General features: G+C 44.6%; 1 protein-coding gene across 4 annotated transcripts in view; it reads left to right on the top strand.

Annotated features, from left to right (window-relative positions):
• Window positions 1-3749: 3749 nt before the first annotated feature.
• The window catches only part of DPF3 (double PHD fingers 3), a 529518-nt gene continuing 519725 nt past the window's right edge, over window positions 3750-13542 (top strand). For all 4 annotated transcript variants that reach the window (XR_003856300.1, XM_029598728.1, XM_029598729.1 and 1 more), the window contains exon 1: window positions 3750-4079. Coding sequence is in view for 3 of the 4 variants with exons in the window: in XM_029598728.1 (XP_029454588.1) it covers window positions 3988-4079 (92 nt within the window). In the remaining variant the exon portion in view is untranslated. The remainder of the gene's footprint in view (window positions 4080-13542) is intronic.

Here is a 13542-nt window from a genome sequence, read left to right on the forward strand (position 1 = left end):
TCTGTCCTGGATCCTCCTCTGTCCCACTCCATGCCTCCATCTTGAGACCTCTCTTCCAGTCCCTGCCCCTAGTCATGTGCAGTCTCTATCTCTCTCTGCCCTTCCCATGTTGGTCTTCCTTTCCCTATTCCTCACCACTCTGTTCAACGTCTGTCTCCTACTCCATGTCCCTGATTCCTGGTACTTTCAATCTTCCCCCTCCAACAGCCACATCCCCAGCTCTTCTTTGGGTCCCTGTGACCAGCAAGAGTGGCAATAGTGCATAGGCTTCCTCTGCTGCATGGGGGCCAGTCTCGCAGTCTGAGCTGCGAGATCCCATGTTCTGGTGACTCATAAAGCAGGACTGGCCACACAGTAGAGGAATCTAATGCAATATTAAGCAATGCTTCTCCTGCCAGCCATGCATGTGGCAGGGGCTTATGGAGGCAGACCTAGCATGCCAGGCTTTCTGGAGGCTATTCCTCCTCAGGGCTAGTTTTATACTGGGTCATTGACAAACCAGTCCAATGGGCAATGTTGGCAGTGCCTGAGGTCCCCCTTGTCTCATGACACCCTGGGCAACTGCCCAGTTCACCCTATCTATAGGACAGCCTTGGCAACAGCCTGCTATAATTGCTCAAGAGGGAACGCCAGCACTCTCTAGAACAAAGTGTATTGTGGGGGTAGTAGAAGGTTAGAATGCAATTCATTGGAAAAGCAGATTACAACATTGAAAAGGCCATGACAGCTAAAATGCTGAAAAACTCCAAGGAAGCAACTTTTCTTTCAAGTGAAGCATATTTGCACTCTAGTATTTTCCAATCTTTTCTAGCCCAAAGAACACATAGAAACATAGAACATGATGGATGAATAATGTTGTACAGCACACACCTTCACTAATTAATATTAAAATGAAAGAGAGTACTTTTAAAGAGAAATCTTAGTTTCCCTTGATGTCCAGACTCAATGAATAAGGGAATGGAATTTTTGACAAGGTTACTATCTGCTCCTGCACTGCTGACCTCAGACCAGTTCTTCATTTGCTCTAGGTGTTTATCAGACTTGAAAGATTAACTTGGACAAACATGTTGTAAAAAAAAAAGCAACTAAATAGAGACAACCGTGGTCTGCGATTGCTGGATATTCACCTACCCCCATCAACCAGTATGAATCCAATTTTTGTAACACCAAATGTCACAGTGCAATGTGTGCTTAGTTCATTAAGTTACATAGTAACATATAGATGATGGCAGAAAAAGACCATCCAGTCCATCCAGTCTGCCCAGTTTTCCCATTATTGCTGCTAGCAAATATTCCAGCTACCAGCCATAGAGCATGAGCACTTGCAAGATATCGCTCCTCGTCTAGGACAGTTTTCCTTGGCCATCATCTGAAGACTCTTTATGCTTTTCATTACAGAGGAAGAGGATCTTAAATGACCACTTTAACTTTATAAATCTGGTGACTATGTGCCCACTGAAGCACAGTTTTAACTCCAATCCATTAACGTCAATCCATTGGATTGACATGCGTAGGTGGGGTTACGTGCGCCAGGCCTATTTTAGAAAGGCCTGGCTACACGCGTAAAGCACCGGGATACATCTAAGTCCCGGGGCTTTGGGAAAGGGGCAGGATGGGGGCGGGACCAGAGGCCTCCGGCACAGTGGCCATTTGCCGATATGTCAGAGAATTGCGTGCCGGCCGGGTGTCAGCGCATGCAACCTGCGCCTGCCCCTAGGCAGGCACAGCAGGTAAAATAATTTTTTTGAGGGGGCCTAGATTAGGGATAGGAGGTGGGTTGGTTAGGGGAAAGGGAAGGGAGGTTAGGTTAGGGGAAAGGGAAGGGAGGTTAGGGTAGGGGGTTGAGAAGTTCCCTGGGAGCAGGGCTGGAGGAACCACTAGGCCGCGATTTAGGGGGCGCCGCAGCAGGCAGCAAAATTTTGAAAGGGCAAAATGTGCCCTTTCAAAATTCTGCCAGCCCCGCCTCACCGTGCCACCCTTGTGGTCCAGCAGAGGGCCCGGGAGCGATCTGCCACTCCCGGGGCCTCGGCTTCCACTAAGCAAATGTTGCTTTCGTGGCTGCTCTACACGCTCACTCCACCCTCTCTACCTCTGTGGCGACTTCCTCCGGGTCTGATGGACGGCTTGCTGCCGCGACATCTCCATGCCGCTTCTCTCCGGTGTCCCCGGACCGGCTCGACGCTGTGGATCCGCCATGTTCCTGATGACATAGGGCGCGCGCGCTCACGCTCTGAAGTATGTATCAGCAAGGGCGTGAACCTCAGGGGCGTCCCCCTGTATTGACGTCATCCACTTCCAACATAAAAGGTCTTCACTTTCGCTTATGATTTGAGTTAGCAAGGACTAGGACTACGAATCGGACTCGGACACGAACTCGGACAAGGATACGAATTCGTCCAAGCTACTCTGCCTCCTCAGACTTACCAGGGGTACCCGCTCCTCAGGGGCCTCGCTCTCTTTTCTCTATTTCAGATTGCAGATAGGAACCAGTACTCGCTCCTCGAGGGCCCATGTTCCTGAATACTCTGCAGATTCTCTACTGCCTGGAAGCTATCGCAGATACAGACTATTGTGAGTTACCACCGCTCTCTCAGAGCTTTCCCTGGAACCAGGTACTCGCTCCTCGAGGGCCTAACTCTTTCCAGCTACTGAGACTCTTTAAGAATCTATGTGAGATTGTCATCTACTACTGGCTATGAATACCGCATACCCTGTCTACTCACTATCTGTAGTCACTCTACAGCTCAGTGACCCTGGGATCGCAGTCCAGTATCTGAGGGACCCGGTAATGCTTCTGCCTATGACATTCTGGAGCTTTTTTCCATGTAGGAGCTCAGGGGCAACGGTTTTGCTTGTCAGTATTCTTCAGGTGGATTGTGAAGGAACTGCTAAGGAAAAGTAGTGAACCACTGCAGCTTTCTAAAATAATAAAATAAAATCTTATGCCTAGGTTGCCCTGTTTACACTTTTGAAGGCAAAAATGCAGACAAGTTACAGCAAAGAGATGCTTTGTTACTTTACCAGGCTAGGGAAGACTGAATTGGATATTATTCGTTTCAGTGGTCTGATGAAGAAATGTAACTTTTAATGTTTTCTAATTCAAAATCTAACAAAAATATTTGTTAGTTATTAAACAAATATTCCCATAAATCATATTCTACACATTTTTACATGTTCAGTGGGACTAACACAATTGCTACCTAATCTTAGTTAATCATTATTGAAAGAAATGTTAAATATTATGTTTTTATAGACTTTGTTCTCAAATCCTGATCTTAAGATTGTATTTGGGCCTCAAAAAGTATTAAACAAATCACTCTTTAGACTTATAGAGAGAATGAATAAAAATAGTCAAGAAGTCTGTTTTTGGTCTTTCACCATTATGTAACTATTGCAGTGGCTGCAGGATAATGGCCGACACCGAGAAATTCCAGGGGATGTAGGAAGGGAAGTAGAGGGGGCTGCACTGGAATCGTTGCTGGCAGGAGTTTCAACCAGTCCTGGAGAAGGTGGCTGGAGATAAAGTCAATACGAGAAAAAAGTGCACTGGATTCCTACCCAGCAGCTAATGTCAGGTCACATGCAATTTATTTCCTTTGATAAAATGGCTGGCGTCCAGTTTTCACCCAAGAATAAGGGGGACTTGCTCTTTTGGAACTGAGACAGAGTAATAATACAAGAAGATAACGCATGAGTATTTTTCCCCCTTGCATTTTCATTTCTCATTCTAAAGACGGTAAATAGCTCGGTCGTTGCCTTGTCAGTGAGGCAGACAATCTTCAGCCAAAGTCAGATCCGGTTTGGCTTAGGTCTGACAGTCTTTTGCGCTGCACCTTTAAGACCTACTCTCTTCCAGCTCTACAAAAGGGAGTGACCTCTGGGCTTTGACAGCTCCCTAATTACTACCAGCCTAGACCCCGCCCAACCTTTGGACCGCCACTCTGATTGGACAGCGGACCGGTATGCTACGCTTTGATTGGCTGGCAGATGCCTCAAGCGAACCTTCAGAACTCTGAGGCAGACAATATTCTGTTACATTGTAGCAAAATGGCGACTGTCATTCACAACCCCCTCAAAACGTAAGTAAGAATAAAAAATGAACATATTCCGCGTGTTTAAATATGAAAAAAGGCGCCTTTTCATCCTATGCGCTGCTAGGCACCGGCCTTCCAAGGCTTGAACGCGCCGGAGCTCCCCGTGGCTTTCTGTTTCCTCTCTCCGGCACGAAAGGCAGGAGCTGCACTTCAGAGGGACGCGCAAGTTGCAGAAATTGTTTCATTTGGTTTAATTTCTCTATTTTTTTTTGTTGGGTCGGGCGGGCGGGTCGGAAGTGGCCGCAGGTGGGAGCGGCTGGCGGCGCTCCGGCCGGGGGCTGAGGTTTCGGGACTCGGGCTCTAGGCAGTCCCCTGCTTCACTCCGTCCCTCGGTCCGTGCACTTGACAAGAGAGTTCAGGCTGCCGTGCACGGGCTGCCGGGGATCGGACCGGGCAAAGTTAAAAAGCCGCTTAGTTTGCATGCATTTTCGGAATGGGACGCTTCCTCTTAGTGGTTTGTTTGTTTTGTTTGTTTGTTTTTTTTTTTTTAACAAAGCGTGTGCTCTCATCTCTTGAGCCCTTAGTGGTCGTTTTTTTTTAGTTTTTATCTGTCCCCCCACAAGCCATGACAGTCGAAAACATATAGCCACATGCATTCTCCTGGGGAAGCCTTTAGTACCACTCTCCGGAACTGACTTCTATTTATTTATTTATTTTTGCTGCTGCATGATTACAGTTTGCATGTTTTTCGCGTTTCGATCATTTCTGTGCTGCAACTGCCAAATGTCCCGTGTCGCTTGCAGCTTAATTTAGACATAAAAAGCTTGTGGATCTGGGATTTGCACGCGGGCCACGGGGGGTTTCCCCTCCCTGCAATGAGAGCTGATGGCTTTATTTCGTGTCCGGAGCCGCTGGATCGGGGGTGGGGGGATGGGGGTGTCTGCTGGTCTGGGGATTTGGCTTCAAGGTGCCTCTTGGCTTCGGGAGAGGATTAAGCGATGCAGCGGCTGCTTCTGTTAGCGACGGGGGGACGGACCGTCGCTTTTCTCGCTGGTCTGCGGTACCTTTTTATACCCCTAGTGAAGGAAGCGAGGAAGCGTGTCTTTCGGCTCCCGGCCGGAGTGCGGTGCCGGGGAGAGTAGAGCGAGAGGCAGCTCTTCTCGACTTTATTTCTGCTCGGAGTTTCTGTTACGCGGATGATTTTTTTTTTTTTTTGCTTGGTGTATGAAAGTAGTGTAACTTCTCTTAAGAGATGCAGTTCAGGGTTTGAGCTATGCATGTTCGGGCCGCTTTCTGTTGACACAGAACTGTGCATGGGATTCCTACTGTACCAAATCCTGGTCAATTGAAACAAAATTATTTTGTTGGCTATTTTTTTTTTTTTTTTTACTCAAGTCGCGTAGGAGGTGGTTAGAAGTGAGTCTCAAACTCTCTGCTTTAGATGTTTTCATTTATTTTATCTGACCAAAGGTAATTATTTCTACTAAAAATGGTGTTCTTCATTGATTTGTACCGGAGCCAAAAATATGTGCATTTTTTCTCTTTACAAGATTACGCGAAACCTCACTTTCTATAGGCGAGGAGCATATTTCGGGCTTGTGTAAATGACTTTCTCGGGGTGATGGCTTTATTAGTATCTCTCTCTCTCTCTCCCCTCCTCTTTGTTAATGAATTAGAACGTTTTTACCTTTCCATCCACTGGGAGGTTCTCGTTTCTACCGTCAACCAGTCACAAGCCTGGAAATTATTTACAAAACAGATGGTGAATGAGGGGAATAAGATTGTCATAGATGAACACCGTAGCCGTTTTTTTCGTTTCGGAAAAAAGTCCACCAACAAATGTTGGAGGCTTACTGAAAATAAGATTAATATTACGAGGCACTGTGCAGCAGCACTTTACGTGCTTGTGTTGCTGAATAGAGCCTTGGGGGTAAAAGGGATTAAAGGAGGAACTAATATGTATTGCTGGACAGGATTCGTCCTATCTTATGGTACACCTTTTTCACTTTGAGATTTTTTTTTTTTTTTTTGGAGTTTAATGTTTCAGATCGTCAGGTGTGTGAAATGTGTTTATCTCATCCTTTCTCTACAGAGAAAGAGAGCCAATATGTCTTTTGATTTAAATTTATACACACGGTAAAAGAAAAAAAGAAAATGCTCTTGTTGTGATTGGCCATTTGATACTATCGTTTTGATAATGGCCCATTAAAATAGTGACAGTGTTGATCCAGAAATGAGGTGCGTGCAAATAGTTAATCTGCAGACGCTTTAAGAGACATGGTTGTATAAAGGGGGATGCACAGCGGTTCGTGTGTCTTGTGCCCTTATCATCTGTCCTTCCTGACAGTGGGGAGGAATGACATTAGCATTTCCTGTGTCTGCGTTTTGATTGTCTTTCCCCTAAGAACGACCTCCCCCCACACACAGATGCACCCTAAAAAAACCGATCGCACAGAGGTTTCCCTCTACAGCCAGAGTAATGTAATATTGTGCAACTTTCTGAAATATGTATCCTTAGCAAGCAACAATAACCGTATTCTTTTAACATGTTGCAAAGAGTTACTTGTGACTGCTCTAGTGAATGTGTGGTGTTTGGTATTCTAAAATGTATTCCCGCTTACAGATCCTTTTTTTTTTTAATTCATCTAATCTTTCCCTTTTCACATTTTATTTTTATCCAATGCTCATTTTTAAGGACTGCCCTCCATCTGGGGGCTGAAATCTTTCAACATAATGCTTAGCTGTGGGTGCATAGGGCTGCCTATCCTTTTAGAGCAAAAATAAAGTTATTCCTGAATTTTATGAATGTGCAGACAGGCCCAGATTTAGGCACAGGCAATTGCCCAGGGTGCCACGTTTTGAAGGTGTTAAATGTGCAGAAGAAAGGGGAGCCTACCTCTGCTTTCTTCAGGGCCATGCACCAACAAAGCTTTTAAAGGGGAGCTGCTTGCGGCATTCTGCCTATGGGCAGCGAAATCTTAAATCCGGTGCTGCATTCTGGTTTCTCTGGCGCTGACTGGCATCTGACTGCTGCTGGGCCCTGGCAGACAGTACAGGATGTAAGGTTGGCTCTGACTCTTCTAGCCTGTCTCAGGGTTACTGGGTGTCAAGGAGGAGAGAAAAGATGCTTGACACCCAGTTAAGATACAGAAACAAGCTTTAGAAAGTAATTGTACCTCATTTTCTTTCCTACCTTCCCCAAAAGAAGGACAATGCAGGTCCCTAACCGAAGTCAGGAAGGCCTTTTGGGAAGGCAAGCAAGTCGATGTCCTTGTGGCCCAGCAGAGGTCATCCTTACAGTTCTCTGTATCCCTCTGGGGCTTACGCACATCACCTCAACCTTGTACCTGAATGCCACTTATGAGTGGAACTGAGCTTCCTGCTGGGGGATCCTGGCACTGCCAAGGAGCATCTTGTTTTAAGTATGTTTTAAAGCTCTGTTGAAGTGTTGGCTTAACAAATCTTCTCTCTTACCTTTATGCTCTCTGTTTATGGGGCTGTCATGAAGTCATTCAGATTTCATAAGAGGGTCATTTTTTTTCAAAGGGACTGCTGCAGATGAAGTAGGGCTTTACCCCAAGAATTAGCCCTTAACTGAGCGACTGATGCATGCACGTAGGGGAGAGGTGGCATGGAATTTACAGGCATACTTCTTGATTTTAAAAAGTATGCATGTAAATTCTCTCAGCAAATCTATATGCACCAAATAGGTGTGATTATGTATGTTTTTTGCTGGGATCATTTTCAAAGTGAACATATGCATGTAAGTCCACTTCAAAAACTGGTGTATGAACTTTTATGTGCTTATTTACCAGATAACTTATGAACAATTCTACAAAATTATCTCCAAAATGTACAAATAATGTGAAATGGCTATGGTGTGTAAGAGACAGAAAGTAACTTTTAGGGGCTGAATCACTAAGGCTTTTTTCCCGTATTGGAAAAGACTTTGATGAATCAGATCCTTAATGTAGTTATATAGTTGCATAACTTTTTTTTTTTTTAAACTGGAGGCTTAAAACTCTTGGTTTGGCCAGGGTCCAAATAGCTTCAAGTTATAATGGAGTCAAGTTATGGCATTAAAACTGCGCCACCCCCACATCTTGTACAGATTCTGAGGATCTGTTCAAAGGTCAAGAAGGGACCTTGCTTAGTTGATTCAGACTTTACATCCTTACATTTGATCTTAGGATCAAATAAGCTGTGCAATCTTGGCTAACATGACAGACATATGACTGAGCATATGTTCAACTATTCAGTCACTCAGACCCACCCCATGGGTCTCTGAGTGGACATTTGGATCAGGTGAACTGAAGATCCCTTTTAGTTCTTAAAAAAAAAAAAAAAGTCTAAAGAAATGTTTCATTGTGAAGTTACTACTTTGCTGTCAGTCCAGAAGTACCCTGTAGCCAGTCTGGTCTTCAGAATATCTCCAATGACTATGCATGAGAGAGGTTTGCATACACTACTTCTGTTGTATGCATATCTATTTCATGCATATCTATTGGAGATATCTTGAAGAACAGATAGGCTAGAGCAGTGTTTCCCAACCTTTTCAAGCTCAAGGCACGTCTACTTTAACAATTTTGTTGTGTGGCACACCAGCCTCCACGGAGAAGGCACTTCAGATATGGAGAGGACTCATAAGACCTAAAGAAGAGCTGGGGAAGCACTGAAAGCCCCTTTCAGTCTCTTTCATATTTTTAAAACAAAGGGAGAGAGGGGGAAGAGACACACATGAACCCATAATGATGGGGCAGTTCCTTCTATATAATATGTCCAGAATAAGAAAGAAGGTGGTGTGGTGTGGGCAGCTGGCTCAGTTAATTACCTTGGCTGCCACATGTGGCTGCCAGAGCTCCTTCATTGCTGCTGTTCCAAACAATCAAGAACGAGTCACATCCAGTGCTCAGTACAATTTGGCCCTGTCTCTCACTCAGCCTGGAGATAGGATAGAGGCTTGAAGGACTCAAAGGAGAGGGAAGGGGAGGAGGTGCTGTGTACAGTGTATGGCTGCACAGAGCAGGGCCCGGCTATCCATGCCATGCATGCTGCTCATTAATTACCACATTCCAAAGTTCATACTGTGCCTAGGAAGGAAAGGCATGCACGATTGCACATGTTTTTAGAGAGGAGCTCCTACACATTTAAGAGCCACCACTGGTGTATGTCGTTGCCGTGAGATGCTGAGAGCAGAGTTCAGGTGCTGGCCTGGATCTGAGCATCAGGTGTGTCATGGAAAAGTCACCACTGAGTGATCAGGTTTGAAGGCACACCAGTGTGCCATGGCAAACTGGTTGGGAAACTGGGCTAGAGGCAACTTTAGAACTAGTTTGAGAAACATGGTGGGACTGATTTAAAGAAGATAAGGGCTGGCTCAGTGGAAGATCTCTGATTCAATCCTTGAGTTGGGTGTTCTGCTTCCTGAGTTGAATGGAGCTGGCGATGCTGCAGAGTCATCCTTCATAGCCTTATGGGGAGAGGTGGGAGGAAGTGATTATCGCGTAAGGGTGACATCTAGTGGTGAGATTCAGGACTACTGATTGCAGGCTTCCAAAAGGAGCCCCTGGTCCCAGGACTGTCACTACTATGCAGACTAGGCCCATGGGTTGAGGGGGGGGGGGGGGAAGGGGAAGGAGGATATGAAATAGGGGGAAGTCCCCAGTGTCCAAAAGAACATAATGAAACTGCTGGTTCAGAAAATAATTAAACACATTGTATTTTCGCCCACCCTGGCTGGAAATCAAGTATTCCTAATATGCCAAAAACTAGGCAGTTTTCAGTTTGTGTCCTTACACAAAGCCCATTTGATAGCCCAGGGGTAGGCAACTCCAGTCCTGAAGTGCAACAGACAGGTCTGATTTTCAAGATAGCCACAATGAATATGCATGAGAGAGAACTGCATACAGTGGAGGCAGTGCATGCAAATATACCTCATCTATATTCATTTTTGGATATCCTGAAAACCAGACCTGTTTGTGGCACTTCAGAACCAGAGTTGCCTATCCCTGTTAGCCCAATATGGAACAAAATACTTTTCAAAATTAAACAATAAATAGGGGCAGAAGTTTGGGCAGATCCTGATATGCGCTTATGTATCTAAAGGTGAAAGTGTTCTTCTATGTCTAGAAGTTGAAAAAAAAAATGAGCCGACAAACCATTGGAAAATATTGTATTCTTTAATCTTTAAAGGGTTTGCTAACTTTTGTGGAAAAACAGTCCAAACTGAGGTTGCCTGAATTCCTTTTTTCACTGTTGGGCCTCCTGAAATCTAACTCCTGTGCCATTCAAAGCAAACTGCAGTCAAATATGCATGACCTGACTGAGTTTTCAAATGGTTTCCCCTCGGTTTTTTTTTTTTTTTTTTTGCTTCTGCAAAACATTTAGGAGCCAATTCAAATGATTTACACAATTGCATGTAGTCCTCGCATCTCTGTCGCGGTTTGCCAGGAATATTTGAGCTGACAGATGTGGCGAGTTCGGCTGTTTGTGCTAAATATTGCCGAGATGTTCTGCAGTTCAGATAATGTGAATCTACCTCCTTATTTGATTGTAAGGATATAAATGTTGTTAGCTGTTTAAACTACTGAAATGTAAACAGTTAATCTAAGGCTGAGGGGAGCTGCATCAGTCTCTGCCACCTGCTCCCCCTGGACGCCCCGACGTGCCGGCACATGCACACTCCCGTGGGAAGTGACAATAGCAGCCCAGCTTGTCCCAACATGGGGGCATGCGTGGGAGCGAGCTGCGGCAGGACTCTCTCTCTCCTTTAGCCATGGCCAGGCAGCTAATAGTGAACTCTTTAATGGTTTAATTGGTGTGCGCGATAGCCAGTTTCGGTCACCAGTAAGCCCTGTTTTCCAGCTAGAGCAGTGTAGATCTGTAAGTGGGAGGATACTGTTCAGAATTAGGCCGTCCCCTGGGAGGTTTTTTAAGCAGCTCCCTAGGAGGCAGTCTGTGGACACTCCTAATGGGTTTTGTGAAGTTAGGAGGTAATTCAGGAGCTTAGCTTTTTTTTTTTTTTTTTCCAGGCCCAGTGAAGGAGAGCAGGCTAACCCAGCCTGTGGAAGTTGTCCAGGGTCGGGAGGGTTTCCATCCAGTCTACAAACTGGCTGGCTGGAATATCCCTCTGGGTCTATTTTCATGGGTTTTGCATTTTCTTGGTAGGAGGCCTGGTGAGACCCTGTGTGCCACCTGGGCTCAGTATGATTGGGGAACCCTGTTTTGGGGGCTGCCCAGGATAGGGAAGACCTGCCACTCCACACCTCAGTGAGGACAGATTTGGTGGTGACCCGGTGCCAGGACCCTCCGGTTTTAAATTGGTTTACAAGGGAAGAAACTTAGCGCTTGAGACTCAGGAGGAAATATTTGACTGCCCCTTCCAGCCTGCAGGAGCCCACCCCCCCCTTTTTTAGATTAATGTCATTGAGTGACTGTAGTGATTTCCTGTTTGTATTTCTGTAAAATGGCCTCCTGTAAGGGAATCTTGTCCGAGAATTCGGCGCTGGTGCAGCATCGCTTTCCTTTTGGGTTGAGCATGACTCTTCTGTTTCCAGATTGTTCCAATACACTTTACGTACCATAAGCCTGATTTAAAAGTAAAAGATATACCTAGGAGTCCAATTCTTTTTTCAAAATTATTGGGGGTGCTAAACTCAACCCAAATTACTTTCCCTGGACATAATGATGGAGTTTGCTCAGTAATAGGGGTGCTCAAGCACCCACTGCACCTATGGAGCTCTATACAGCTCTATACAGCTCTATACATAGAAATCCACGCTCCAAAACGGAACCTGCGCTCGACGAATAAAGGCCTCCTCAAAATACCCCATGCCAGAACCACACAATTGAACTCAACCTGTGAGAGAGCCATCTCCATCACCAGCTCCACACTATGGAACTCACTACCAACTGAAATAAGAATGCAACCAAACATCAAAACCTTCAAAAAAAAAAGATTTGAAAACCTGGCTTTTCACCAGAGCCTACTCAAACTCACTCAATCTACCACACGACCAAACACCTACACAACCCAGCACCATGAAGATTTCTCCATCTCTCGATCAACAAAAATGCACCATGAAGAATTCTCCATCTCTCAACGAACAAAAACAATGTCCACCTTTTGAATCTCTAAGACACTGTGAAACTAACCTCATATCATAAATCTAGCAACCTATTATGTATTTCCTGGAACCCCGAAACACTGCTGTTACAGACCTAACTGTATCACCCATCCTTCCACCTTAAATTATCAACCCCATCCTATGCCTTTATTAGAACACACTGTATATGATAATTAACCCACAAATCCCAAGACAATAAGCTATGATTATGTTTATATAACCTTTGTTTTTCACGATTACTGTAAACTGTTCTGATGGTGAAACCAAATGCCGGCATACAAAACCCTTAAATAAATAAATAAATATATATATATATTCCCGTCTATGCTTGCAGCACCAGATCTTTTGAAAACAGAGCATATATGAATTTCCATGTGTGGGCTCCTAAAGAATTCATTGCTGCCCACATTAGCCTTCATGAATTTTGCTGGGGTGAACATGAGGAAGTTGTGCCTCAATAGAGGATTCATCTGCTTGAGAGACAAATGAAACTGGCTGGGGCACAATAGCTGCAATGAAAAAAAAAAACAAAACAAGAATTGATCCAGTTTCCTCCAGGGTGCGCCTCTCTGTCATTCTGAATTAGTTTGATGCATTGATGATCTGTGGTAAATCTTCCTTGCATCCCACCCCCACTCCCTGTCCAGTTCATTCTGTAGCTGTACTTCCAGGTGTGTCAAAGTAGATTGACTCAGCCATGCTGGGAGATTGCTTTTAATTAACTCTTTGGTATTTTTTTATGTCTGTTCCTTTCAGGGATCAACTAGTATTAATGATTTTAATACTTCATCTGGCATTTTTGTATACTTTGTTAAACATCAATTGAAGGAATGCAAAACACCGCCAACAGTCTATTATTTCATAAGTGCAATATTTTATGTGGGAGAGCTGTGTCTATTTTTTTTTTCTTTTAACGAGGATGATTGTGGGTGGGGTGACTTCACACAGCCATAATCACTAATCCGAGTAACATTGTAGCAGTTAGGAAATGCCCTGGTTCTATTGAATTGACAAGCAGTGGGCCTGCCTTCCCATACCAGTCTGCTAGTGCACCTCTCTGGCGACGTATGGTGGCTGTCTTCATCCTGGGACTAAGCCATTCTCAGTAGACTGTCACCTATGCTGAACTGTCCCTTCTTAACTGATGGCTTTGCAATGTACACAAACATCACTTGCAGGTAGCAGATTTCACTTGCGAATTAAACCTCATTTGATCCCCCTGCTCTGCAGATTTGATGCATGCATACCTAACCTCTTGCCTTTGGTTGAAAGGGTATTGAAGAGAGAACACCACTTCTTTAAATACAGAATATTGTGTAATAATTTTTAAATCTGATATTTGTTCTGAAGGTTTTGCAGTATGAATTGAAAATAGTGTCTGT

This window comes from Rhinatrema bivittatum, chromosome 4 (genome assembly GCF_901001135.1).
Source record: "Rhinatrema bivittatum chromosome 4, aRhiBiv1.1, whole genome shotgun sequence".
NCBI lineage: Eukaryota > Metazoa > Chordata > Amphibia > Gymnophiona > Rhinatrematidae > Rhinatrema > Rhinatrema bivittatum.